The sequence below is a fragment of the Cyprinodon tularosa genome, unplaced genomic scaffold, assembly GCF_016077235.1.
Source record: "Cyprinodon tularosa strain WSP-4 unplaced genomic scaffold, ASM1607723v1 ctg681, whole genome shotgun sequence".
NCBI lineage: Eukaryota > Metazoa > Chordata > Actinopteri > Cyprinodontiformes > Cyprinodontidae > Cyprinodon > Cyprinodon tularosa.
The window spans coordinates 359,009-386,608 of NW_024039431.1; the positions used below are offsets into that span (position 1 = coordinate 359,009).

Genomic DNA, 27,600 nt, shown 5'->3' on the forward strand with positions numbered 1-27,600 from the left:
ACATGTGTTGTAGGCCTTCATCCAGCGGGTGGAGCAGAGGAAGCTGCTGCTGGACCTCGCCGTGTCCTTCTACACCCACACTAAGGAGGTAACACCTCACCGCTGCAAACACTGATTTCCTCTCATCTCTACGATCTAAAAAGCGTTTCTCTTCGTCCTCGCTGCTCCTCAGCTGTCCGTGTGGATGGAGGGCCTCCAGAAGCAGCTCTCCTCAGACCTCCTGGTGTGTCCGGACACCGTGGAGGCCCTGCAGGCTCTGATCAGCCAGCAGCAGCAGCAGCAGGCCAACACACAGGTGCACCTCCCTGCCATTTACCAGCCAGCCCACACCTCTGACCTAACCGCCTAACACTCCCTGACCTCTGACCTCTAACCCCCACACTAACACCCAGCTCTAACCCTGACCCACAGGAAGCTGCGATGAGTGTCATCCGGGAAGGAGAGGACCTCATCCTGCAACTCAGGTACCCACTGAGGCCAGTGTAGATCTACTGTATATAGAACGTAGATCTGGGTGTGTGGATTCTAGATTATATTATTTTACACTGGGAAAAATAGAAATCTAAATAAGTCAATTTTCCTTTAAATAATTTCATTTTTCTTGAATTAATACGATAAGTGAGGCTCTTTGCCAATAGTACAAGACCATTTTTTTATTTTTATTTACTTATTTTGTTTGATTTATTTTATTTATCTATTTTTTAGATTACAAATAATAAAAAATAAATGAAAAATAAAATAAAATTAAGAAAAACAAAATATATATAAAATTAAAATGAATAAATAAAAAAGAAGCAAGAAAATTTACATTTAAAATAAGAAAAAATTATTTAATTTTCTTATTTTAAGTGCATATTGTCCATTAATATTTTAAGAGTAAAAATTCCCCATTTCCAAATCATCTTATTTTATCTGCTCAAATCAAAGTAAAATCATTTCATTTAAGAAATGTTGACCTATTTCTAAATGATTTTTTGCAGTGTAGGGTTAATGGACGACATATGGTGGGCGGGGTTTTGTAGATTGATGACGGACAGATTCTATGGTGTAAATTTCTGGCCGCTCTAACTGGGTAATGCTTTGCCGTGGCTCACTAACACCTTTTCTTCCCTGCATACATATCTGCTGTGACTAAGCTGTAAATTACATCCAAGGATGAACCAAACCTGCGGATGCGATAAATTCTCCGTCTGTCTTCTTGGCAGATTTATTCGACTTTTCCTTTTTTTTTTTTTAAAGAGTTGTGATGTCAGGTTTGTTTGAGGCGTCTCTTTAAAATACACTATATTGCCAAAAGTATTTGCTCACCTGCCTTGACTCACATATGAGCTTAAGTGACATCCCGTTCCTAATCCATAGGGTTCAATATGACGTCGGTCCACCCTTTGCAGCTAGAACAGCTTCAACTCTTCTGGGAAGGCTGTCCACAAGGTTTAGGAGTGTGTTTATGGGAATTTTTGACCATTCTTCCAGAAGCGCATTTGTGAGGTTGCACACTGATGTTGGACGAGAAGGCCTGGCTCTCAGTCTCCGCTCTAATTCATCCCAAAGGTGTTCTATCGGGTTGAGGTCAGGACTCTGTGCAGGCCAGTCAAGTTCATCCACACCAGACTCTGTCATCCATGTCTTTATGGACCTTGCTTTGTGCACTGGTGCACAGTCATGTTGGAAGAGGAAGGGGCCAGCTCCAAACTGTTCCCACAAAGTTGGGAGCATGGAATTGTCCAAAATGTCTTGGTATGCTGAAGCATTCAGAGTTCCTTTCACTGGAACTAAGGGGCCAAGCCCAGCTCCTGAAAAACAACCTCACACCATAATCCCCCCTCCACCAAACTTTACACTTGGCACAATGCAGTCAGACAAGTACCGTTCTCCTGGCAACCGCCAAACCCAGACCCGTCCATCAGATTGCCAGATGGAGAAGCGCGATTCGTCACTCCAGAGAACGCGTCTCCACTGCTCTAGAGTCCAGTGGCGGCGTGCTTTACACCACCGCATCCGACGCTTTGCATTGCACTTGGTGATGTATGGCTTGGATGCAGCTGCTCGACCATGGAAACCCATTCCATGAAGCTCTCTGCGCACTGTTCTTGAGCTAATCTGAAGGCCACATGAAGTTTGGAGGTCTGTAGTGATTGACTCTGCAGAAAGTTGGCGACCTCTTCGCACTATGCGCGTCAGCATCCGCTGACCCCGCTCCGTCAGTTTACGTGGCCTACCACTTCGTGGCTGAGTTGCTGTCGTTCCCAAACACTTCCATTTTCTTATAATACAGCTGACAGTTGACTGTGGAATATTTAGGAGCGAGGAAATTTCACGACTGGATTTGTTGCACAGGTGGCATCCTATCACAGTTCCACGCTGGAATTCACTGAGCTCCTGAGAGCGACCCATTCTTTCACAAATGTTTGTAAAAACAGTCTGCATGCCTAGGTGCTTGAATTTATACACCTGTGGCCATGGAAGTGATTGGAACACCTGATTCCAATAATTTGGATGGGTGAGCAAATACTTTTGGCAATATAGTGTATGTCCACAATTGTGCCTGAATTTCACTTAAAAGTCATTAGCCTATTGGAAGCCTCCATGGCTATGACATCATCAGGCTGAGCCTGGTTCTGCTGGAGGTTTCTTCCTGTTCAAAGGGAGTTTTTCCTCTCCACTGTCGCTACAAGCATGCTTAGTGTGAGGGATTGCTGAAGAGTCAATGAGTCGATGCAATCAGCTGGTTTTCCTTAGATAGAAAACTTTGAATCAATCTGACTGGATGATCTGGTTGAACTGGAAAGTGACCTGATGTGAATTCGTGCTATAGAAATAAACTGAATAGAATTGAATCGTCTAGGTTTTCTGAAGTAAAAAAAAAATCTGTAAAACTTTGGTGAATGTAAACCTCTGAGTTAGACGTTTGTAAAGTTTAGAAGGGAGTCATGAAAAACAGGAAAAGTTTAGTCTGATTTACTGGCGGCCGATCGGAGAAAAATCATAACTGGAGGGATTTTTACGTTTTTATCCTCAGCTTGTGAAAAAATCTTTATTTTTTAAATTGAAATGAGGAATGCATTTTTCAGGAATCAGAAATCGTAGTTTTCATAGTTTCTACAATATTTAACACAGGCTCTGCTGTTTCTTTAATATTGAACATTAATTTTGTCTGTTTGTTCTACATATTCTAGATCCTATCTGTTTTTAGGCGTTAATAAACTGTTTCAGAGGAGTGATCATAGCGCTCTGCATCAGCGGTGCTGTGTCTGACTCCCTGCCAGCTCCCAGATCAGCTTCTCTCATTGGTTGATGCAGCGCATCCAGCAGCTAAAGTTCAATTTCTCCAACTCCAACAGCTGCTGCTTCTGAAGCACCTCAGAAGCTCGTGAGGCGCAGCTCCTGCTGCTCAAAACGCGCTGCAAGACCTTTTGCGTCAACCATTGACTTTGAATGAAAACTAGCTGCTTCTGCTGCTTGTGGTCTGAACGTAGCATACAAATCACTTTATTGCGTAGCTTTATCTTAATTCGTTGTTGCGTTTCCTTCCAGGTTTGGATATTTAAAGTTGTAGGGAAGTCATATTTAAGTATCAAATCATTCTGGGTTAAACATGTATATAAATGTACTCTTTTTTTTAGACCATATTGCCCCAAAAAAATCCTGTCTTAAAATCTGTGTTTTTTTCCTGTTATCTTCGGCAGGCCAGTTAGTTCTACGTCAGCCTGAACACCTAAATTCTTAGCATCTTGATTCATGTGTCGCAGCTAATATACGCAACGGTTGAAACCAGAATCCTTTCCTTTCCCATTGAGTTGCGTCCCAGTGTTCACGGGGATGGACGTCTGTGTCTTCGGCAGGCGTAGAGCTAACAGAACTGGCAGCGTTGCGAGGCAAGGGCTCAAACATGTATGGCTGGAAGCCTTCTACACCAAACCAAGCTTCTGCCGCCCTGGCGTCCTCTTCCACAACATCTTCGTCCCCGCTTTCCTCCTCTAAATAAAAAATGGATGACGGAGGAGACTCATCCACGACCTCCGACACTAAACTCTCCTCCTCTTGCATGTTTCCGCTGTCCATAGCGTTCCTTGACAGCGTCGTTTCTAAGTCACCAATTTAGTGCTACTTGGTCCCAATGGAATTTCCCATTGGGAACCTGCTAGCACTAAGATGCTAACTGGTTAGCAAGATGCTTCCGATAACACAACCAAAAAGCTTGCAAACCTTCCTCCACAACAATCCCGTCCCCTTGATAAACGACCAATCACATTCACTTTATTCACTCGTGTAAAGTCGGGCACCACTCGGGAGAATTCGGAAATGCAACGGATGGAACGGCCGCTTCCCTACGACTTGAAGCTAAATTCCTAAATGCCTGAGTTGTGTCATTTCTCTGCATTTTAGGCCCCAGGGCAGCTCTGTGGCCCATGTGGAGTCAGTGTTGCAGCAGCTGGAGGAGTCCCACGCTCAACTTGAGGAGCTTTTCCACCAGAAGAAGATCCGACTCGACATTTACCTGCAGTTCCGCATCCTGCAACAGTGCACTCTAGAGGTTAGCATAGGTTCTGCATTATTCTACAACCCTTCCTAGTGTGAAACATCTAAGCTGGATTCTTTTTGCATGTATTCATTTTCAGGTAACTGGTGAGATGGATGCCTGGAAACAGGATCTCCAAAAACAGTCCCAGGATTTTTCAGCTGACAAGCTAACGTCTCCACGGCTAGCTGAGACGAACCCGGACCAGCTGGCCCAGGACAAACTAGCCCTAGGCCAGTCGCGTCTAGCAGAGGCGACTCCTGAAGCGTTAACGTTGGCACAGCAGCGTATTCACAGGTAAACCGGACAGGGAGGCATCTCTCTGCTTCATCATCGCTCGACGTGCTTTAATCGATTATCTGACTGCTCTGCAGGCACATGGAGCGAAGGCTGGCTATGAACAACATGATTTATGAGGTGATCCAGCAAGGACATGATCTTCAGCAGTATATCACAGAGGTCCAGGCGTCAGGTAGGGTCCTGATCTCTGAGATTTCCAGATGAATGAACAGAGAGGGCAAATGTTGTGTCATCTGCATACAGACGTACATCCCGATAAATGAAACATGAAGGTTTGTGTACAAAGAAACATGGTTCTAAGGACAGAGCCTTGGGGGACACCGTGAGTAAAGAGAGTCAAGATAAATAACGCTTAAACCGCCCCAGGAAACTGACCAACAACTTTAATCATCCCTCAGCAAACAACGAATGGTTAGATTTCATGAAGGGTATTTTGCCTCCGTCATATCAAACCTCCATCCATCCATTTTATTCCGCTTTATTTGGGGCCGGGTCGAGGAGGCAACAGTCTAAGCAGAGATGCCCAGACTTCCCGATCTATGCACATCTCCTCCAGCTGTTCTGGGGGACCCCGAGGGGACACCAGGCCATGGTCCTTCCAGCGTGTCTTGGTCCTTCCACCAGGCCTCCTCCCAATGGGACATGCCTGGAAAACCTCCCAAAGGAGGCAACCAGGAGGCATCAGGAACAGATGCCCGAGCCTCCTCAGCTGGCTCCTTTCGACGTGGAGGAGCAGCGGCTCTATTCCGAGCTCCTCTCGGGTAACTGAGCTCCTCACCCGATGTGGAGGGTCCGCCCAGCCACCCTGCCAAGGAAACTCATTCCGGCTGCTTGTATTCGCGATCTTGTCCTTTGGGTCATTACCCAGATCTCATGACCATAGGTGAGGGTGGGAATGTAGATCGTTCAGTAAATCAAGAGCTTTGCCCCCCGCCCCCGACTCGGCCCCCTCTTCACATAGACAGTTTGATACAGCGACCGCATCACCGCCGACGTCGCACCGATCCATCTATCGACCTCATGCTCCGTCCGTCCCTCACTCAGATAATTTGTTTTAAACCAGGCATATACTGTGCGATTTTTTTCAATCGTTGCGCGCAGCTACAGCTCACACTGTACGACGAAACTAGCTAGCTGAGACGCTCTGATGCGATCTACCTGCTCAAATTGTACGTCTAAAAACCAGGTGGGACTCGGACTCGTCTATCCAGAAACCAAACGAGTAGAAGAGGAACATGAAGCTCACTGGAGTGCAATTCAATTAAATTTTGTGCCGAACTCTGCTCTCCAGAGCGAGTAGATTGGTAACCCCGCCTCCTGCTCTCCTCTATCTTGTCTGCTGTCATGATTCATGCAGCTATTATTTCATATAAATGAAAAATGGAGAACAGATAAGCAGATCATGGCTTGTCTACAGTGAAAAGAAGGACTGGGTTATTTACTTTGGCCTTTTTGGAAACACAGGAAGGAGCAATCAGCTAAGTGAGCTTAGTGCTTGGAAAAAATCTTTCATTCCTTTAGAGACAGCATGAAAAGTCAGCCGAGTACAAAACATAGAGAGGAAAACAAGAAGAAAAGGGACAAGAAGAGAGGGACACAACCTAGAACAGATAATGGATGTCTATTCTATTAACATTTCTCTATCTGGAGAATGGGGCTCTTCAGAGGGGCCCCCTTCCTGTCTTTGCTGGGTCCCATATTTCCTAAATCCGCCCCTGATTTCAATGAACCGGGCGTCTGACCCTCGCGTTCATGTTAGGAATTCCTTCTTCCTCTAACATGGAGCAGCGAGGATTTGATGATGTGAGACAAAAGGTCAAAGCAGAGTGATGACTGTGCTGAACTCAAAGCTGCTTCAGTTCAAATATGTTTATTTAAATTAAATAAATGACGGTCGGGGATCAGAGAGACGTTTTCCCCGAATGCTGAAGCCTCGGTTTGACCATGACGATGTTAGAGGGGGAAAAAGGGGGCAGAGAGGATAATGGGAGGGGGGGGGGAGAAAGGGGGACGGGGTTGCTATGGAAACTGCTCTCTGAAGCACACAGCTGATCCCCATGGAAACGCCGTATTGAATTCACCACGGAGAGACACACACACACTCAGCTCAGAGTGAGCATGTAGCTGCTGCATTAACATTCTGCACTTTGCTTCCAAAATGTGCTTTTCAAGAACCGCAGCGTTTGGTTTCAGGTGTGGAGCTGTCAGAGGTGGAGGGAAGCCTCTCCTCTCAGGTGGAGGAGCTGCAGCGCCTCCTGCAGGACCAGCAGAAGGAGCTGCAGCAGATTGCAGATCACACTCACACATATCTGGAGCAGAACCTGCAGCTGAGGCACCTGCAGAGCCAGGTCAAACAGGTAACATACTTCACTGCCGCACGCGCACCATCGCACCATCGCACGCCGCTCACGTTTCCACCGTTCCCTCCCTGTGTCTGCTGCTTCCTCTCAGGTGCTGGGCTGGATCTCAGAGGGGGAGATGAAGCTATCATCCTGCATGCTGAATTCCAGCTGTCTGTCTGAAGCAGAGCAGCTGCAGAGGGAGCATGAGCGCCTCCAACAGACCATTGAGGTTACTGCAGTGCATTGATCAGAAATTACAATAAATATTTAATGGGAGCTTTAAATCTTATGTAAAAAAGCAACAGGAAGACTTTATTCTGCAGCACAAAAATATAAAAAATCATGGGTAATAAAATGCAGTTTAAGATTTACTGCAATGACAAGACAGAACTAAGCGATTCATCCTCCTGCTGGGGGTGCGGTCTTATCTTTCAGGCTCTGCTGCATGCCGAGTCCCTGCAGAGAACTCACCAGGTGGCGCTAGCTCTGCAGCAGCGAGCCGAGCTACTGGTCAGGTACGATCGGGCTGAATCGTTCTTTCTAAATCCCAGACTTTTCCTCGTCCTAAATGCAGCGTCTCTGCACAGGTCGGGCCACTACGACCCAGACGCCGTGAGGGCTTGTGCCCAGACGGTGGCGCTGCACTGGCAGACTCTGATGCTGAGGATAGAAGACAGGCTCAAACTGGTCAACGCCTCCGCCGCCTTCTACCGGACGTCACAGCAGGTGGACCGACCGCCCGTCGCTAAGCTAACTGAAATAACGACGCTGCGCTGCAAAAAATAGGAATCTAAATAAGTCCTTTTTTCTTAAAATAAGTGAATCTTGTCTTGATTTGAGGAGTTTGGTGAGAAAATATACATTTAAAATAAGAAAAATCTGTTGGATTGTCTTATTTCAAGTATATTTTATCTAAATATCTTATTTTTAGAGTAAAAATACTCCTATTGGCAAACTACCTCATTTACCTACTCAGATTAAGGGTAAATACACTTAATTAAAGACATTTTTACTTATTTCTGGATCGTTTTGCAGCGTGTGAATGTTACACTGCAAAAAGAATCTAGACATGGGTAAAAAATGATTAAATTAAGTGTATTTACCGTTAATCTGAGTAGGTAAATGAGGTAGTTTGCCAATAGGAGTATTTTTACTCTAAAAATAAGATATTTAGATAAAATATACTTGAAATAAGACAATTTAATTGTGTTTTCTTATTTTAAATCTAAATTTTCTTGTTCCATTGGAAAAATGCGTCTTATCTCCTCATTTCAAGAAAAATTCACTTATTTTAAGAAAAAAATGACTAGATTTAGATTATTTCCAGTGTGACAGATCGACAACCTTTGAGCAGCAATTATAGCAAAAATTGGAAAAAAAATATTTAAACATGATGCATTTAAGATAAAAAATAAAGCTTTTTTATCTGTCAGAATGTCCACTTTGTGAAAAAATTAATTAGTTAAATTAACTAGTTAAGTCATTTTTATTTCTAAAATTAAGTGCATTTTTACTGAATTGATTAGATAATTAGACAGTTTGCCAATGAAACAAGATAATTTACACTTAAAACAAGAAAAATCAGTTGCATTGTGATTGAGATAAGACGCATTTTTCCAATGGAACAAGAAAATTTAGATTTAAAATGAGAAAACACAATTAAATTCTCTTATTTCAAGTACATTTTATCTAATTATCTTATTTTAAAATTAAAAATACTCATTCCATTGGCAAACTATCTCATTAACCTGCTTAAATTAAGGGTAAATACACTTAATTTAAGACATTTTGACTTATTTCTGGATCGTTTTTGCAGCGTGTGAATGTTACAGTGTAAAAAGAATCTAGACATAAGTAAAAAAATTAATTAAATTAAGTGTATTTACCGTTAATCTGAGTAGGTAAATGAGGTAGTTTGCAAATAGGAGTATTTTTACTCTAAATATAAGATATTTAGATAAAATGCACTTGAAATAAGAGAATTTAATTGTGTTTTCTCATTTTAAATCTAAATTTTCTTGTTCCATTGGAAAAATGCGTCTTATCTCCTCAATCCAAGAACAATTCACTTATTTTAAGAAAAAAATGACTTATCTAGATTTAGATTATTTCCAGTGTGACAGATCGACAACCTTTGAGCAGAAATTATACCAAAAATTGGAAAAGAAATATATAAACATGATGCGTTTAATATATATATATATATGAAAAAGCTTTTTTATCTGTCAAAATGCTGCCCACTCTGCAAAAATTGTAAAGTGTTTACTTGAAGTGAGTAGATAATTACACAGTTTGCCAATGGAACAAGACAATTTACACTTAAAATAAGAAAAATCAGTCGCATTGTCTTATTTCAAGTGCATTTTATCTAATTACCTTATTTTAAGAGAAAAAATACTCATTCCATTGGGAGATCATCGTATTTAACTACACTGCAAAAAATTAAAATCTTAATAAGTAATTCTTTCTTAAAATAAGTGCATTTTTTTCTTGAATTGAGGAGGTAAGTGAGACACTTTGCCAATGAAACAAGATAATTTACATTTAAAATAAGAAAAAACTATTGCTTTGTCTTATTTCAAGTGAATTTTATCTATTTGTCTTATTTTAAGAGTAAAATACTCATTCCATTGGCAAATCCTCTTACTTACCAACTCAAATTAAGGGTAAACACACTTAATTTAAGAAATCTTGTACTCAGATGAAAGTTAAATACACTTAATACATTTTTACCTATTTCTGGATCGTTTTTCCAGCGTGTTAACTGCTATACCATGTCTGACCACCAGGAGGAGATGCTATTATATATATTTCCTACATAGGAGCTAAAGTAGAGGCTCGTTGCTGATCTTTGCTCCTGTTTCTCAGGTGTGTGGGGTGCTTGAGAGTCTGGAGCAGGAGTACCGCAGGGAGGAGGACTGGTGTGCAGGAGGAGAAAGGCAGCCTGAGCAGCTCCTGCCGCTCATTAGCAAACACATGGAGCAAAAGGAGGCGTTCCTCAAGGTGAGCGACACCATACCAAGCAAGATGGAGGGAAACAAAAAGAGAAATGCTAAAAACCAGTTTAACAAGTCAGGTTTGGTTAATCTGTATAGAAGTACATGAGTTAAAGACAATAAAAGTCATTAAAAGATACTATATACTCTATATAGTTTGTTTTCTATAGTATCTGATTGTGCGCGTGCACAAATAAGGAATAGATGTATTAACCATACGTATAAATGCAACAGGCATGCACGCTGGCACGACGGAACGCCGAGGTTTTCCTCAAGTACATCCATCGAAACAGCGTCACCATGGCCAACATCTCCGGTCACAACGTCACGGTCTCCGCGGTTACGGGGGTCACAGAAGTTACCGGACACTCCAGAGTCCCGGAGCAGCAAGTGAAAGGTTCGCAAAGCCAGAGCGGCGTATCTACGTCTAAATAAAAAGTGTAACGAGGACAGAGCCCAGAGGGACGCCGGCCGCGGCTGATTGGATTCCGTATTCAGGTGTGATTGTCTGTGCTCAGGTATCCTCAGTGAGCTGCTGCAGAGAGAAAACAGAGTTCTTCATTTCTGGACTTTGAAGAAACGCAGACTGGATCAGTGTCAGCAGTACCTGATGTTCCAGAACCACGCCCAGCAGGTGAGATGACCGGTCCAAACGGGTTTTTAACCTTCTGATTCTTCTGCGGGGGCGTTTCTACCATCACAGGTTTAATTTCTCTGTTATCTAAACATATTTTTAAAACTTGTTCAGTGCGTTTTCCTAATGACTGACTCCATTATGCACACATCGTATCTGAGACCTGAGCTAAAATATCATAGACGGCGCCTACACTGCAAAAAATCTAAATCTCAATAAATCATTTTTTTCTTAAAATAAGAGCATCCACAACTCAGTCGTTCCTCCCTGTCTCAACCGGTCCAGCAGGAAAACTGCCATGTTGAGCCTGGTTCTTCCAGAGTTTTTCCTTTCCACTGTCGCTTCATGCTTGCTCATTATTTTAATATGCCTGGATATTATTTTGAGAGTAAAATATTGATTCCATTGGCAAATCATCTTATTAACCTGCTAAAATTAAGCGTAAATACACTTAATTTAAGAAATGTTTTACTCATTTTTAGATCAGTTTTGCAGTGTAAGAACACATCTGGAAAAACAGTCTAGAAATAATTGTCTTAAATTAAGTGTATTTACTCTTAATTTGAGCAGGTAAATTAAATGATCTTCAATTTAACGAGTATTTTTACTCATTTTACACTATTTTTTACTTAATTATTGAAATAAGACAATGTAATTGTTTTTTCTTATTTCAAATGTAAATTGTCTGATTCCATTTACCAAATATAACTTTTATCTCCTCAAGAACAAATCCAGTTATTTTAAGAAAAAAATACTTATCTAGATTCTGATTTTTTACAGTGTAGTTTACAAAAGCATAAGACTAGAAGCATTATTATTATTACAACATGTATTTCAAACCCCCCTTTTTTCATTTCTTTAACTTTTCTAATGATCTAAAGACAAAAAGGAAACCTGATGATGTTTTCATTTCCAGGCTCTTGAATGGCTGCAGCAGTCAGGTGACCATTACCTGGCCACGCACACCTCAGCGGGAGCCTCCGTGGCCGAAACGCAGGAGCTGCTCAACCAACACAGAGAGTTCTGCATTTCTGCAAAGGTTTAACTCTTAAGATTTGGAAAAAAAAAAATGTTTTTAAACCAAAGATTTAGACCTAGAATTATAAATTTCACTTTGTTATCATGAAAGCATTTGGTTGGAATTTTAAAAGCATCTAGAAAATACGGAAGAGAGTTAGGGCCACTGGAAAAAAAAAAGTTAACTGATTTTTTTAATTTTATTTCAGTTTAACATGAGAAAAAAGTCAGAATTCTGACTTTTTTCCTTTTTTCTCAGAATTCTGATATTTTTCTCAGATTTCTGACTTTAATCTCAGAATTCTGACTAATTTCTCAGAATTCTGATATTTTTCTCAGATTTCTGACTTTAATCTCAGAATTCTGACTATTTTCTCAGAATTCCGGCTTTAATCTCAAATTTCTGACTTTTTTCTCAGATTTCTGACTTTAATCTCAGAATTCTGACTTTTTTCTCAGAATTCCGAGATTAAAGTCAGAATTCTGACTTTTTTCCTTTTTTCTCAGAATTCTGATTTTAATCTCAAATTTCTGACTTTTTTCTCAGATTTCTGACTTTTTTCTCAGAATTCCGATATTAAAGTCAGAATTCTGAGTTTAATCTCAGAATTCTGACTTTTTTCCTTTTTTCTCAGAATTCTGACTTTAATCTCAAATTTCTGACTTTTTTCTCAGAATTCTGACTTTAATCTCAGAGTTGTGGATCTTAATGTAGATGGGCCCCATGAAGGCAGAGATGTGGAGCTCTCAGCTTCACTGACAGATAGGTGAGTTGTTTGAGGTGGCCAGTGACACATTGGTGGATAAACGATGGAATTAGGCAACTTTTTACCTGCCTGAGGGGTCCCCTCATTACTGGAGGAGCAGAAGGTCATTAAAATGAGAGAGCTGGTCTCTAAAACAGACATGGCTATGGCTCGATGCTAACATGTTTGTTAGCTGTTAGAATTCTGAGATTAAAGTCAGAATTACTACACTAGACTGAAATAAAATGTAAAAAATCAGTTAACTTTTTTTTTCTTCAGTGGCCCTAATTTTCTTCCATAAGAAAATGTTTTTTTATCAGCTAAACCTTTTTATTTCTCTCAGCATACGCAGGAAAAGGTTCACCTGCTGATCCAGCTGGCTGAAAGCATGCTGGCCAAAGGCCACGCCCACCGCGCTGAGCTACGCCGCTGCGTCTCTGCGGTGGACAAACGATACCGTGACTTCACGGTCAGGATGGGTCAGTACCGCCACCTGCTGGAGGCTGCACTGGGTAGCAGTTCTCAGGTAAGTTCACATTCCAATGATCCTACACTGTAAAAAATGTAAAAGACAATTTTTCTTAAAATAAGTGCATTTGTTCTTGGATTGAGGAGGAAAAAGAGATATTTAGCCAATGGAGCAAGATTATTTACATTTAAAATAACACAACTGCACTGGAAAAACAATCTAAAAATAAGTAAAAATGTCTGAAATTAAGTATTTCAGTAGGTAAATGAGATGAGATGCCAATGGAATTAGTATTTTTAATTTTAAAATAAGATATTTAGATAATATTTCAATGTAACAAGACAATGTATATTTGAAATAAGAAAACACAACTGCATTTTCTTATTTCAAGTACAAAGAGTGTCACTTACCGCCTCAATTCAAGAAGAAATGCACTTAATTTAAGAAAAATTGGCTTATTTAGACTTTTATTTTTTGTAGTCTATTTTTCCTTCTCAAATTAAGGGTAAATACACTTAATTTAAGAAATGTTGACTTATATCAGGGTACAGTGCAGTGTACATTTTCTACACATCGAGCTGAAGGTTTAACTTCCATTAAATGGTGTCGGTTTGTTTTAGGATAACAAGGATTTAGAGCTGGAGCTGATCCCCAACAGTTTGTCTGACTCGGACCCTGAGGTGAACCTGTCTGACCCGAGTCACCAGGTCAGCGACGAGAAGAGACGCTCCGCTCGCAAAAAGGAGTGAGTACCGCCTGGAGGAGCGTCGCCGTCGGCACGACCGCGTTCCTTTAACGACGTCTGTGTGTTTGCTCAGGTACATCATGGCGGAGCTCCTTCAGACGGAGAGAGTCTACGTCCGAGATCTACAGGAGTGCATAGAGGTGAGTCTGGAAAAGTCTGGAGCGTCGCTCCACCATCGTCCATGAGAAATTTAGTACTAAAAGACAAATGGAAATGAGTTGATATTCCGAATTCTATAAATGCTTTGAAAGAATTAGCCATTTCACGATGATTTTACGCCCAACAACCAGCAGAAAAAGTCCTGAGTTTCCTGCATTCTGGTTGCAGACATACCTGTGGGAGATGACCAGTGGCTCCGAGGACATCCCACCTGGTCTGGCCAACAAGGACGACACCGTGTTCGGAAACATCCAGGACATCTACGAGTTCCACAACAGGTGCGCCTAAAATATATTAATAAACCAACCAGTGAGGCGACCGGTATATCTGTTAGAGTCTGCAGGAGAAGATTCTCACTCATCCAGGTCATAGTCTTTCAAAACAGTTAAAAACAATCCTCTGGACTTTGTTTCCAAGTTTGAAGACGTTTCTCTTCCATCCAGGAAGATTTTTCAATTCCAAATGTCAGAAATAGCGTTTAGTTCCAGGTTTTATCCAGCAGCCCAACAAAACCTGGTTTTAGTTTAGAAAACATGCAAATAGAAACGGATGAACGGGTCCCCCCCTTTGGAATGGGGGTCGTTTGGCTTCTTTGTTAGCCTGCAATGCCCCATACCTGTCTATGTCTCTGAAAGGGGGGTAGTTGGAGGGAATAGTTGGCCTGGCTGAATAGGTGAGGTCTTCTGTTCTCGTCTAAAGGGGTTGGAGCTGCGATGATAGCGGGAAGGAATCAACTCTATCGCTGCATTGAAGGTTTATTAAAGCTACATCCCTTTCAGAGACATAGACCGGTATGGGGCAATGCAGGCTGTTAGGGTTAGGGTTAGGGTATGGGGCAATGCAGGCTGACAAAAGAAGCCAAACGTGTCACGATTTGCCCTGATAGCTGGCCTTGATTGACCTTCAACCTGTAGGTTCTGCTTTATCTTCAGTCCAGCCCAGCTATCAGGGCCAGATCATCGTTTGATTTCTGTCTGTCGGTTCAGTTAGTTTAGTTTATTCCATGGTTCATGTCCTGGTTCTCAGAGGCCAGTAGAGTGGGAGGGTTTTACGTCTGACTGATGTATCCTCAGTACAAACATTTATACTTTACAACATCCCAACAGACACTCCCCCTAGGGGAACCAACCCACCCCCTGCTTAAAGAACTTTCTCACACTTGAGCATTTAGAGGAAAATCAACTTTAGTTCATGAAGGCCGTTCCTTGTTAGATTAATCTATCTTCCTCTGGTCAGATGGATCTCCTAATAACATCAGTCCTCCCCTTCATGCCATGAAAGAAGCTGAGTGACTCATTCTCATCTGTCATGACCTTTGTTTGCAGCCTGTGAGGCTAAGGCTCCGTCCACACGAAGTCAAAACGAACACGAAACACTAATATTTTCCAGAACGTTTGTCGTAAAGACGGAGACGTAAAATAAATGTGATCGTCCACACGAATGCATGAAAACGCTGCAAAATGTATGCCAGGCCTGTAAGTGGCGCTGTGGTGCCAAAGCGAAAATAGGCGACGAAATGTTGGGCATGCGCACTAATATTTATTCATGGTTGCCCTGCGGGTCCATTTTGGTGGTTCAGTCAGATTCAGGTGCTGAACTATGTGGTCGATATTGCTCTGTTCTTCCTGGAGATATTCCAGAAGAAGAAGATTCTGTTGTAAGCCCGACAGCAGGGTGAGTAGCATGAGCAGCAACCATTCAACACAGTATGGCGCCATTGTTGTTGTGATACTGTGTCGCGCATGCGTGTTTAGAGGCAACGCTATGACGCATGCGTGTAAAAAAAAAATGCGGTCAGAGCTTAAAGATGGAAACGCGAAAACGGCGTTTCAAAATCTTCCCACTCTGAAGGCTGAATAAAAAAAGATCGTTTACAGACCCCCGAAACGCCGGCTTCGTGTGGATGAGAGGCTGGTTTGGTGAAAAATTTGTGCGTTTAGGCCAGGGTTTGACTTCGTGTGGACGGGGCCTGAGAACAGACATAGCTTGACATTTTTACTCCACGTTTCCGTTCTGTTTTGCTTTAATTAACGTTGTGAACTTTCCTGCTGACTGTCTCACCTTGAATACTGGGTCCATCTGTCGCATTTTATGACCAAACGACCCCCCTTCCAAAGGGGGGGACCCGTTCATCCGTTTCTATCTGCATGTTTTCTAAACTCAAACCAGGCTTTGTTGGGCTGCTGGATAAAACCTGGAACTAAACGCTATTTCTGACATTTTGGATTGAAAAATCTTCCTGGATGGAAGAGAAACGTCTTCAAACTGGGAAACAAAGTCCAGTGGATTGATTTTTTAACGTTTTTTGGAATCAGAGTTGCAGCAGCTGGAGGCCAGAATCCATGTTTCTGTTTGTGTTTCCCAGTATTTTCCTGAAGGAGCTGGAAAACTACGAGCAGCTTCCAGAAGACGTGGGCCACTGCTTTGTCACCTGGGTAAATAATCAATATAATTCAACGCTGACGTTGGTCGCTCTGTTTTTAAAAGTTAAAGTGAATCTTTGTGTCGTTTTATTTGTTCAGGCTGATAAATTCCACATGTACGTGACGTACTGCAGGAACAAACCGGACTCCAGTTTACTGATCCAACAACATGGAGTCGGATTCTTTGAGGTCAGCTTTCCCAACAAATTTACTTATATACTTTATTATACACTGCAAAAACATTCTAGCAAGTACAAATTTCTTAAATTACTGATATGAACCCTTAATTTGAGCAGGTAAATTAGAGAGTTTACCAATGGAAAGAGGATTTTTACTCTTAAAATAAGATTATTACCGTAATTTTCGGACTATAAGCCGCACCTGAATATAAGCCGCAGGTTTTTTATGTTTAATAACCAAATGGTTCGTGCACAGAGAGGATTGTCGGGAAAGGGGCAACTGTTTGGGGAAGCTCCTATTTATGGCGTCTCCAACGTCTCCCCGTTGACTCGTTGATTCCAACGTTACGTTCAGCGGTTCTATTTCCTTCGTTTGCTGCCAAAATGGCTGCCTTTAACCTAAAAGCTGCATGATATGCATTTCAACGTTTGTTTTCCATAATGAGGTCGTCACACAAACTGTCTTGCGCTCGCAATGCCCGTCTTTCTCGGAGTCTGCTTCCGGAGGACGTCCGCATTCCCGCGCGCGAGGCTACTTGTTTGTTGAAGCAAATGTGACGTCAACATGGTGGATGGTCAAATCCATAGATTAGGTACCGTATTACCAGAGTGGCCGTTAGCTGTAAAAGTTCATAGATGAGCCGCATTGTTATATAAGGTCGAAAAATGGGGAAAAACTCGCGGCTTATAGTCCGAAAATTACGGTAGATAAAATGTACTTGAAATAAGACAATGAAATTGTGTTTTTTTATTTTAAGTGTAAATTTCTTGTTCTATTGGTAAAGTGTCTATTTTATCTCCTCAATCCAAGAATAATTGCACTTATTTTAAGAAAAAATAACGATCCCTGAGGGACATCAGTTTCACATGATGTCCATCGTAGTTTAGTTTGAGGAAACAAACTGAGAAACGATGTCAGAAGTGCAGATGTTCAGCCTGTCCTACTGCCTGGCTCTGACTGTAAGCAGGAAACGCTTATTGATGAATATTAACTCTTCTTCCTTTTAATGCAGGAGGTCCAGAGGAGACACGGCCTGGCCAACTCCATCTCCTCGGCTCTAATTAAACCGGTGCAGAGGATCACCAAGTACCAGCTGCTGCTGAAGGTGAGAAAACAAACCGTCCCTCAGCAGCAGAGCTTTAGAAGCAAACTGTTATTTAAAAAAAAAAAAAGGAGAAAAGTTGGTTTTCTCCTCCGTCTGCAAAACAAACCTCTGAAGATTCTCCCGACTTCCAATCCAGCACCACCCAAAGGACGCAGTGTTTGTCTCTGGAATAACTAATGAAAATGTTGTTCAGTCTAAAAGCATTTAGGATTCAGCTGCAGAGAAAGGCAGGAGGAGTCGATACACAGGAAGAAATCTACAGCTAGATAAGTCTTATTTTCTAAAAATAAGCGCATTTGTTCTTCAGCTGAAGAGGAAAAAGATATTTTGCAAATAGAACAAGACAATTTACATCTAAAATAAGAAAAATATCTTATTTTAAGAGTAAAAATATTAATTCCATTGGCAAACTATCTCATTTATCTACTTAAATTAAGGGTAAATACACTTAATTATTTTTTCTAGATTGTTTTTCCAGTGTACTGCTGTTTTACACTGCAAAAACGATCTAGAAATAAGTAAAAAATTCTTAAATTAAGTATCTCTTAAGGGGTTAAGAACATATTTTCCCATCCAGCTGGTTAGAAATCAGTTAGAATCTGAATTATGTTTTGCTGCTGAATGTTGTTTCTGTTGGGAAAACATGCAACCGAACATCTGTGTCGATGACTGCAGCTCCAGAAACACGTGTTCCTTCAGAGCGACAACGAGACAAATCAGGTCGGAAATTCTTCCATCACTGTATCAAATAAAGCAAATAAAAGCTCGCTGTAGGACGCCATCTTTGCCTGGAAGCAGGTAGATTGGATGCAGCCCAGCAGGGAAGGGATTTTAAACTGGGGCTGCTGGGAAATGTTTTTGGGTCAAAAAAGCTTTGAGCCTTTTCAAAATACAATAAAAATAGATAAATAGATTCAGATTCACTACTTTATAATCATATAGACTTCAGAGCAGGGAACCAGGGTTTGTAACAGGGTAAAGAATTTAGAAAACTGCAGCAAACACGGGCATCTTGGAGCTACCGGGTTTCCATGACAACCATCGGACGCTATGTGGATGACAGCGGAATGGGAGGGACACCAGGAAGGAGTCAATGTCCTACTATCTCAACATAAAGATGATGTTCCAATGAAATCCTATGGAGCTTTTAGCTTTGATGAGACTTAGATCACATTTAATTTTAGCCCAAAACATATCCAGCAAACATCTGGAACCAAAAAAACTAGGAGAGACTAGGAAGAAATAAACACACTAGACACTAGGGGGCAGCAGATAATAGGGAGCAGGTGGAGACAGACGTACCTAGAAGGAGCTACGTGGGAAAAGAAAGGACACTAGGGGGCAGCAGAGAATAACCAGAGAGAACAAATGGGATGTAAAAGAACTTAAGTAGGAATATAGAGGAGTAAAACTAATGACGACAAAATAACGAACTCCTGATGAGACTAAGATCACATTTTATTTTAGCTCCAGACATCAGCAGGGGCCCGTTTCTCCTTCAGAGGCCCCGGGGTCCCTGTTCATGTGTGTGTTCCTGTGTGTGCAGGAGTTGCTGGCCTGCTGCGAGGAAGGCAAAGGGGAGATCAAAGAAGGCCTGGATGTGATGCTGAGCGTCCCGAAGAGAGCTAACGACGCTATGCATGTTAGCATGCTGGAAGGTGAGGCGTGACCTTTGACTCAAAGTTCTTTCTTTGAATGAGTTTTAATGCGATGCACGCTGCAGGTCTGGAGGAAGGTCTGGAGGTGCAGGGAGAGCTCCTCCTGCAGGACACCTTCCTGGTCTGGGAGCCCAAGTCTCTGATCCGAAAGGGTCGAGACCGACACCTGTTTCTGTTCGAGCTGTCGCTCATCTTCAGCAAGGAGATCAAAGACTCATCGGGACGCACCAAATATCTCTACAAGAGCCGGCTGAGGGTAAACATCATTTCAGCCTCATTAAGTCAAGAAGAAGTTCATGAAAATTTAGTAAAATTGATTTTTAAGAGATGAAATAACTTCTGTTTTTTCCAATATAATGAGATTGATGTTGAAATATCGAACAATTTACATTTAAAATAAGAAACAAACAATTGCATTGTCTTATTTCAAGTGAATATTATCTAATTGTCTTATTTTAGGAGTAGAAATACTTATTTACAAATTAAAATTAAGGGTAAATCCACTTATTTTAAGAAATGTTGTACTTATTTCTAGATGGTTTTTGCAGTGTAAGAGGCTGCAGTTGTTTTTTTTCTTATTTTAATTGTAAATTGTCTTATTCTGCTGGCAAAGTGACTCAAATCTGCTCAATTCTAGAAAAAACGACTTCTCTAGATGTCGATTTTTTACAGTGTGTGGTATTTTAAGGTTTTAACAGTAGAAGCAGCCATTTTATTAATTTTATCCTCTTAGACTAAATCCTTTTGAAAGAAACCAACTAATCTCAGATCTGTTTCTTTATTATTGGTTGATCTATTATTAACAGTTTTTAAATTTTGGAGATGAACCTTTTAACTAACGAAGGAAAACCGTGATGTGTGTCAGACCTCAGAGCTGGGGGTCACGGAGCACATCGAGGGCGATCCCTGTAAATTCGCCCTGTGGGTTGGAAGAACGCCAACATCCGACAACAAGACGGTCCTGAAGGTACGCCTCCACCCGCCCTGGAAGGCGGGGCCTCACCCAGAGCGAACCTATCAACGCTTTCTGATGTTCTATCCATGACCTTTCAGGCTGCATCGCTGGAGCTGAAGCAGGAGTGGGTTCGCAGCATCCGCCAGGTCATCCAGGAGAGGCGGGGTCACCTGCGGGGGGCGCTGAGGGAGCCCATCCCCCTCCCCAAGACCCCCAACCCAACGCTGGTACGACAGCGCAGCATCACCCGCAGGTCAGACCTTAAATTAAAACCTTCATCTGAATCTCTAGATTTAATCTCAGCTTCTTCTCTGTAATCAGTTATTAAATCATCCGTCACGTTTTATGAGGCTCTGCTGGTTGAAACGCCGAAAAGCTGCTATAAGGAGAGTTTAGGGGAAAATAAAAGGATTAGAATATTGATAAAGGAACGAAGAGGCCATCAGAAGGTCTAAGCCTCGCCTTAAAAGTGGACAGGGTGTCAGATTAAGAGCAAAGTTCTCTGTTAGGAACATAAAAGAAAGTAAGATGGGATTAAATAATCTCCTAAATGAGGAGAAAATGCTTTAAACTAATTATTAAAGGCATGTAATAACTCTGTACTAAAGGAAACAACCTTGTGTTCGTCAGGGAAACCAGCGAGGACGCAGACAGCCTGGGCGACGCCAGCAGTCAGCCCGACACCGTCTCCATCGCGTCCCGGACATCCCAGAACACCGCCGACAGCGACAAGGTAGAAACACACATCAGACCCGGAGAGGGGCGGCGTGCGGAGCAGAGCTATGACCTCATCGCTGCCGCAGCTGGCTGGGTGTGAGGGTAAGGGTGGGAGTCTGAGGGGTTTTCCACAGTTCGCACTTCTTGTTGAGACGCTCTCTGCTCAGCTGATGAGGTACGTTTGATTTTGGGACCTACTGAGGGTTTGGCACGGGTGGGGTTAGGGTCGTGACCTCTGACACCGTGACCCGGCAGGACGCGGTCCTTTGGTTGTGTTCAGGGACGGAAAGGTGAGCGAGTAGAGGCTGAGAGGGACGACAGAAACAAGCTGCAGGTATTCAGCTGATTATCTTGTTTGTTTTACATTTAAAATAATCCTGATAATAATCCAATAATAATCTGATTCCCAGCAGGCTAAGACACACATATTTAAAACATAATTAATGTGCACAAATTGGGAATAGTTGTATTAACCATACATGTAAACTCTGTTTACATGTATGCTAATAGCAGCTTTTACAGCTGTGGATGTCGTGGTTTACTTTATTTACTTTTAAAATCTAAAGTTGAATAATTTATAATAGAGGAGCAAGAAAACAGAATTTAAAGTTAAAGTTTGTGTCTAAAAGGGTTAATATGAAATATAAATGTAATGGCATTAAATATTGAATAGTTTCCAGATTATTTAGAGTCGCCTCCTCAGATTTCCTGCAGTGCAAAGCGTTTCTCTGTCAGCTCACCGCCGCTCCTCGCCTGTTTTCCGTCTGCGTCTCTGAGCGGATCACAGCTGGGTTGCATTTAATCCGGGAACTCCCCTCCGCTCCCTGTGGAGCCTGACAGGGAAAGTGTTTCCTCCCCAGCTGGAGCCCATGTGCTCCGGTTACTCAACACAGTGGCAGCCGTAACCATGGTGACCTCAACCTATAGCTCTCGTCATGTTTTCGGACCAATCAGAGCGTGGGTGTGGGCTGAGCATGGCTCATATGTCGCTCATCAGTCATGTGTTTAATCTGCTGCATAGAAACAATCTAACACTAAGCGGTTTTTAATGACATTATTTTATACCAGAAACATGGAAAATAGAAATAAAAAGATAAAATACAGACAGAATGTTATCTGTTATGGGCCCCAAATTATGGAATGACTTACCTTTCCAGGTCAGAGAGGCCCCTTCTTTGCCCATTTTTAAAGCTCGTCTTAAAACCCATCTATTTTACTTGGCTTTCAACACCAGTGAGATCTAGTTTTAAATTGTATGTTTTTGTTTTTTTAAACTGTTTTTAAATTACTTTATTATGTTGTGTTCTTAAATTGTACAGCACTTTGTATCAACTTTGGTTGTTTTAAAGTGCTCTATAAATAAAGTTGGTATGGTATGGTAAAAACCAAATACTAAACAGAAACAGCTGGTAAAATTATACATAAGTGAAACATTTTTTCTTAAATTAAGTGCATTTTTATTTGAATTGAGCAAAAAAGTGCGACAACTTGCCAATGGAATAAGACTATTTACATTTAAAATAAGAAAAAAACAGCTGCAGTCTCTTATTTTAAGTGCATTTTATCTAATGTTTTTATTTCAAGGGTAAAAATGCTCAAGTTAAGGTTAAATACACTTATTTTAAGAATTGTTTATCTTATTTTCAGAACGTTTTTGCAGTGAAGAATATATATAGTTTTTATAAAATGTAAAACTGACAAAGTTACAAGCATAACACTGCAAAAAAAATCTAAATAAGTAATTTTTTAAGATAAATGCATCGTTTCTTGAATTTAGGAGGCAAGTGAGACACTTTGCCAATGGAAAAAGACAATTTACATTTAAAATAAAATAATTGCACAGCTTATTTAAAGTGCATTTTATCTAATTATCTCATGTTAAAAATAAAAACACTAATTCCATTGACAAATCATCTAATTTACCTACTTAAATTAGGATTAAATACACTTTATTTAAGACATGTTCACTTATTTCTTGAATGTTTTTGCAGTGTTACATTATCTTTGCACACTGCAAAAAATTAAGTCATTTTTTCTTGAACTGAGGAGGTAAGTGAGACACTTTGCCAATGGAGCAATACAATTTACCTTTAAAATAAGAAAATACAATTGCATGGTCTTATTTCAAGTGCATATTATCTAAAAATCTTATTTTAAGAATAAAAATACAAATTCCATTGGCAAATTATCTTATTTACCTGCTCAAATTAATGGTAAATGCACTTAATTTAAGACATTTTCTCTCATTTCTAGATCGTTTTTGCAGTTCACCATTCTCACATTCATGCACTGCAAAAAAAAAAAAAAAAAGGAAATCTACTTTAAAGTAATTTTTTTCTTAAAATAAGTCATTTTTTCTTTTATTGAGGAGGCAAGTGAGACATTTAACCAATGGAACCTGATAATTTCCATGTAAAATAAGAAAAAACACAGTTGCATCGTCTTAGATAAGTGCATATTATCTCATTGTCAGGGTTAGGTTGAGGTTTTGAGGACCCAAATGCAGAAGCGAGGAGGCAGAGAAGAGTTTTATAGATTTAGTTTATAATCTAAAAACTAAAATACACGATACATGGAACCAAAAATCAGAAAACTTCAGGGGAAAACTCACGTGGTGAGCCAGGAAACGACGAGGAACCAGCAATGATGAACTGCACAGGGAGAGTATACAGGTGCTGGTCATAAAATTAGAATATCATGAAAAAGTAGATTGATTTCAGTAATTCCATTTAAAAAGTGAAACTTGTATATTATATTCATACATTACATACAAACTCATATATTTCAGATGTTTATTTTGTTTAATTTTGATGATTACAAATGACAACAAATGAAAATCTCAAATTCATCATATCAGAAAATTTGAATATTACTGAAGACCAATAAAAACAAAGGATTTATAGAAATGTTGGCCAACTGAAAAGTATGAGCATGTACAGCACTCAGTATTTAGTTGGGCCTCCTTTGGCCTGTATTACTGCAGCAATGCCGCGTGGCATGGAGTCGATCAGTCTGTGGCACTGCTCAGGTGTTATGATAGCCCAGGTTGCTCTAATAGTGGCTTTTAGCTCTTCTGAATTGTTGGGTCTGGTGTATTGCATCTTCTTCTTCACAATACCCCATAGATTTTCTATGGGGTTAAGGTCAGGAGAGTTTGCTGGCCAATTAAGAACAGGGATACCATGGTCCTTCAACCAGGTACTGGTAGCTTTGGCACTGTGTGCAGGTGCCAAGTCCTGTTGGAAAATGAAATCTGCATCTCCAAAAAGTTGGTCAGCTGCAGGAAGCATGAAGTGCTCTAAAACTTCCTGGTATGTGGCTGCGTTGACCCTGGACCTCAGAAAACACAATGGACCAACACCAGCAGATGACATGGCACCCCAAACCATCACTGACTGTGGAAACTTTACACTGGACTTCAAGCAACGTGGATGAAGTGCCTCTCTTCTTTTCCTCCAGACTCTGGGACCTTGATTTCCAAAGGAAATGCAAAATTTACTTTCATCAGAGAACATGACTTTGGACCACTCACCAGCAGTCCAGTCCTGTTTCTCTTTAGCCCAGGCAAGACGCTTCTGACGCTGTCTGTGGTTCAAGAGTGGCTTGACACAAGGAATGCGACAGCAGAAACCCATGTCTTTCATACGTCTGTGTGTGGTGGTTCTTGAAGCACTCACTCCAGCTGCAGTCCACTCTTTGTGAATCTCCCCCACATTTTTGAATGGGTTTTGTTTCACAATCCTCTCCAGGGTGCGGTTATCTCTCTTGCTTGTACACTTTTTTCGACCACATCTTTTCCTTCCCTTCGCCTCTCTATTAATGTGCTTGGACACTGAGCTCTGTGAACAGCCAGCCTCTTTAGCGATGACCTTTTGTGTCTTGCCCTCCTTGTGCAAGGTGTCGATGGTCGTCTTTTGGACAACTGTCAAGTCAGCAGTCTTCCCCATGATTGTGTAGCCTATAGAACTAGACTGAAAGACCATTTAAAGGCTTTTGCAGGTGGTTTGAGTTAATTAGCTGATTAGAGTGTGGCACCAGGGGCCATCCATTTTGAACCTTTTCACAATATTCTAATTTTCTGATATGATGAATTTGAGATTTTCATTTGTTGTCATTTGTAATCATCAAAATTAAACAAAATAAACATCTGAAATATATGAGTTTGTATGTAATGTATGAATATAATATACAAGTTTCACTTTTTAAATGGAATTACTGAAATCAATCTACTTTTTCATGATATTCTAATTTTATGACCAGCACCTGTATATGGGAGACTGAACAGAAACAGGACTGATGAGCTGATTGGGAGCAGCTTTGGACAGAGGAGTCTAGAAGGGAGCGAGGGAAAAAGAGACCAACACAAGAGGGCAGCAGAGGGCAAACAAAAAATACCTAAAAACTCAAATACATCCAGGAAAAACAAGGCAAAATAGGAATTAAACCAATAAAACTAGAAAACAAAGAAAAACCATGAAACTGAAAACTCAAAAGAAAACTTAAACAGAACCAAGACTGTGACACTAATTATCTTATTTTAAGAATAAAATTCCTCATTCAGTCATCTTATCTACCTGCTCGAATTACACTGCAAAAAAATGGAAATCTCCATATGTCTTTTTTTTTTTTTTATAAGTGCAATTTTTCATCAATTGAGGAAGTGAGACATTTTGCCAATGGAAAAATACAATTTACATTTAAAATAAGAAAACAGAACTGCATTGTCTTATATCAAGAGCATTTTATCTAATTATATAACTTTAAGAGTAAAAAATACTGATTTCATTGGCAAACTATCGCGTTTATCTACTCAAATTAAGGGTAAATACACTTAATTTAAGACATTTTTTACTTATTTCTAGATCATTATTGCAGTGCATTGAGTTCAGCACTGGAAAAACGATCTAGAAATAAGTAAAAATTAAGTGTATTTACTCTTAAAATAAGATAATTAAATAATATATACGACAATGCAATAGTGTTTTATTATTTTAAGTATAAATTATATTGTTCCATTGGCAAAATGTCTCTTCTATCTCCTGAATTCAAGAAAAAATGCACTTATTTTTTTTTCCAAATTACTTATCTAGGTATTCATTATTTCCAGTGTTCCTATAATTTTATACACCACACCTTCCCCCATTTCTCCTCCATGTTCTGAGGTCAAAGGTGATCCATCATTGCATGATAGCGTCCAAAGACCACTAAGAGCAGAGAATCGTTGAAATCACTGCTGATCTTGGATTGATTCAGTTATAGATCTTAAATGGTTAGAAGTTATTCAGTATGTTGTTTCATTTTCCACTGCATGGTTGTTGGTGTCAGTATTTGGCCTAATGGTGTCGGATCTCCAGACTTTCTTGTCAGATCTGCCTCCAGCATCAGTGAGGTCATTGACCTTCAGTTAGAGTCCATCAGCTGAGGATGCGATTTGATGGCGGGGATCCACGCTGACACTAACACGCCTCTCTGTGTCCATCAGCTGAGGAGCATCATCAAATGATGCGGTTTGATGGCGGGGATCCACGCTGACACTAACACGCCTCTCTGTGTCCATCAGCTGAGGAGCATCATCAAATGATGCGGTTTGATGGCGGGGATCCACGCTGACACTAACACGCCTCTCTGTGTCCATCAGCTGAGGAGCATCATCAGATGATGCGGTTTGATGGCGGGGATCCACGCTGACACTAACACGCCTCTCTGTGTCCATCAGCTGAGGAGCATCATCAGATGATGCGGTTTGATGGCGGGGATCCACGCTGACACTAACACGCCTCTCTGTGTCCATCAGCTGAGGAGCATCATCAGATGATGCGGTTTGATGGCGGGGATCCACGCTGACACTAACACGCCTCTCTGTGTCCATCAGCTGAGGAGCATCATCAGATGATGCGGTTTGATGGCGGGGATCCACGCTGACACTAACACGCCTCTCTGTGTCCATCAGCTGAGGAGCATCATCAGATGATGCGGTTTGATGGCGGGGATCCACGCTGACACTAACACGCCTCTCTGTGTCCATCAGCTGAGGAGCATCATCAGATGATGCGGTTTGATGGCGGGGATCCACGCTGACACTAACACGCCTCTCTGTGTCCATCAGCTGAGGAGCATCATCAGATGATGCGGTTTGATGGCGGGGATCCACGCTGACACTAACACGCCTCTCTGTGTCCATCAGCTGAGGAGCATCATCAGATGATGCGGTTTGATGGCGGGGATCCACGCTGACACTAACACGCCTCTCTGTGTCCATCAGCTGAGGAGCATCATCAGATGATGCGGTTTGATGGCGGGGATCCACGCTGACACTAACACGCCTCTCTGTGTCCATCAGCTGAGGAGCATCATCAGATGATGCGGTTTGATGGCGGGGATCCACGCTGACACTAACACGCCTCTCTGTGTGTCTGCAGCTGTCTGGAGGCTGTGAGTTAGTGGTGGTCCTGCTGGATTTCACCTCTGCGGGGCCCGGGGAACTCAGCGTCCGCTGCAGTCAGACGGTGGAGCTGGTGGAGCGCTCGGCCGACCGACCCGGCTGGTGCCTGGTCAGAACCACGGATCAGTCGCCTCAGCAGGTAAGGGATCCGACCGGAAACATCCCCGTCGCTGCCGACGACCCGCCGGTTCTT

At 41.4% G+C, this 27,600-nt stretch overlaps 1 protein-coding gene across 2 annotated transcripts in view; it reads left to right on the top strand.

Moving 5' to 3' along the window:
* The window catches only part of LOC119771608 (kalirin-like), a 70,811-nt gene that overhangs the window by 21,903 nt on the left and 21,308 nt on the right, over nt 1-27,600 (top strand). For both annotated transcript variants that reach the window (XM_038267698.1, XM_038267699.1), the window contains exons 14-40: nt 14-88; nt 173-295; nt 412-464; nt 4,387-4,534; nt 4,620-4,816; nt 4,894-4,991; nt 7,013-7,176; nt 7,271-7,390; nt 7,597-7,676; nt 7,749-7,887; nt 10,030-10,164; nt 10,392-10,554; nt 10,676-10,791; nt 11,708-11,830; nt 12,898-13,080; nt 13,644-13,768; nt 13,842-13,908; nt 14,096-14,205; nt 16,293-16,362; nt 16,450-16,539; nt 17,543-17,635; nt 19,182-19,293; nt 19,359-19,549; nt 20,159-20,260; nt 20,347-20,501; nt 20,879-20,981; nt 27,385-27,546. In XM_038267698.1, coding sequence (XP_038123626.1) covers nt 14-88; nt 173-295; nt 412-464; nt 4,387-4,534; nt 4,620-4,816; nt 4,894-4,991; nt 7,013-7,176; nt 7,271-7,390; nt 7,597-7,676; nt 7,749-7,887; nt 10,030-10,164; nt 10,392-10,554; nt 10,676-10,791; nt 11,708-11,830; nt 12,898-13,080; nt 13,644-13,768; nt 13,842-13,908; nt 14,096-14,205; nt 16,293-16,362; nt 16,450-16,539; nt 17,543-17,635; nt 19,182-19,293; nt 19,359-19,549; nt 20,159-20,260; nt 20,347-20,501; nt 20,879-20,981; nt 27,385-27,546 — 3,297 coding nt within the window. The remainder of the gene's footprint in view (nt 1-13; nt 89-172; nt 296-411; nt 465-4,386; nt 4,535-4,619; nt 4,817-4,893; nt 4,992-7,012; nt 7,177-7,270; nt 7,391-7,596; nt 7,677-7,748; nt 7,888-10,029; nt 10,165-10,391; nt 10,555-10,675; nt 10,792-11,707; nt 11,831-12,897; nt 13,081-13,643; nt 13,769-13,841; nt 13,909-14,095; nt 14,206-16,292; nt 16,363-16,449; nt 16,540-17,542; nt 17,636-19,181; nt 19,294-19,358; nt 19,550-20,158; nt 20,261-20,346; nt 20,502-20,878; nt 20,982-27,384; nt 27,547-27,600) is intronic.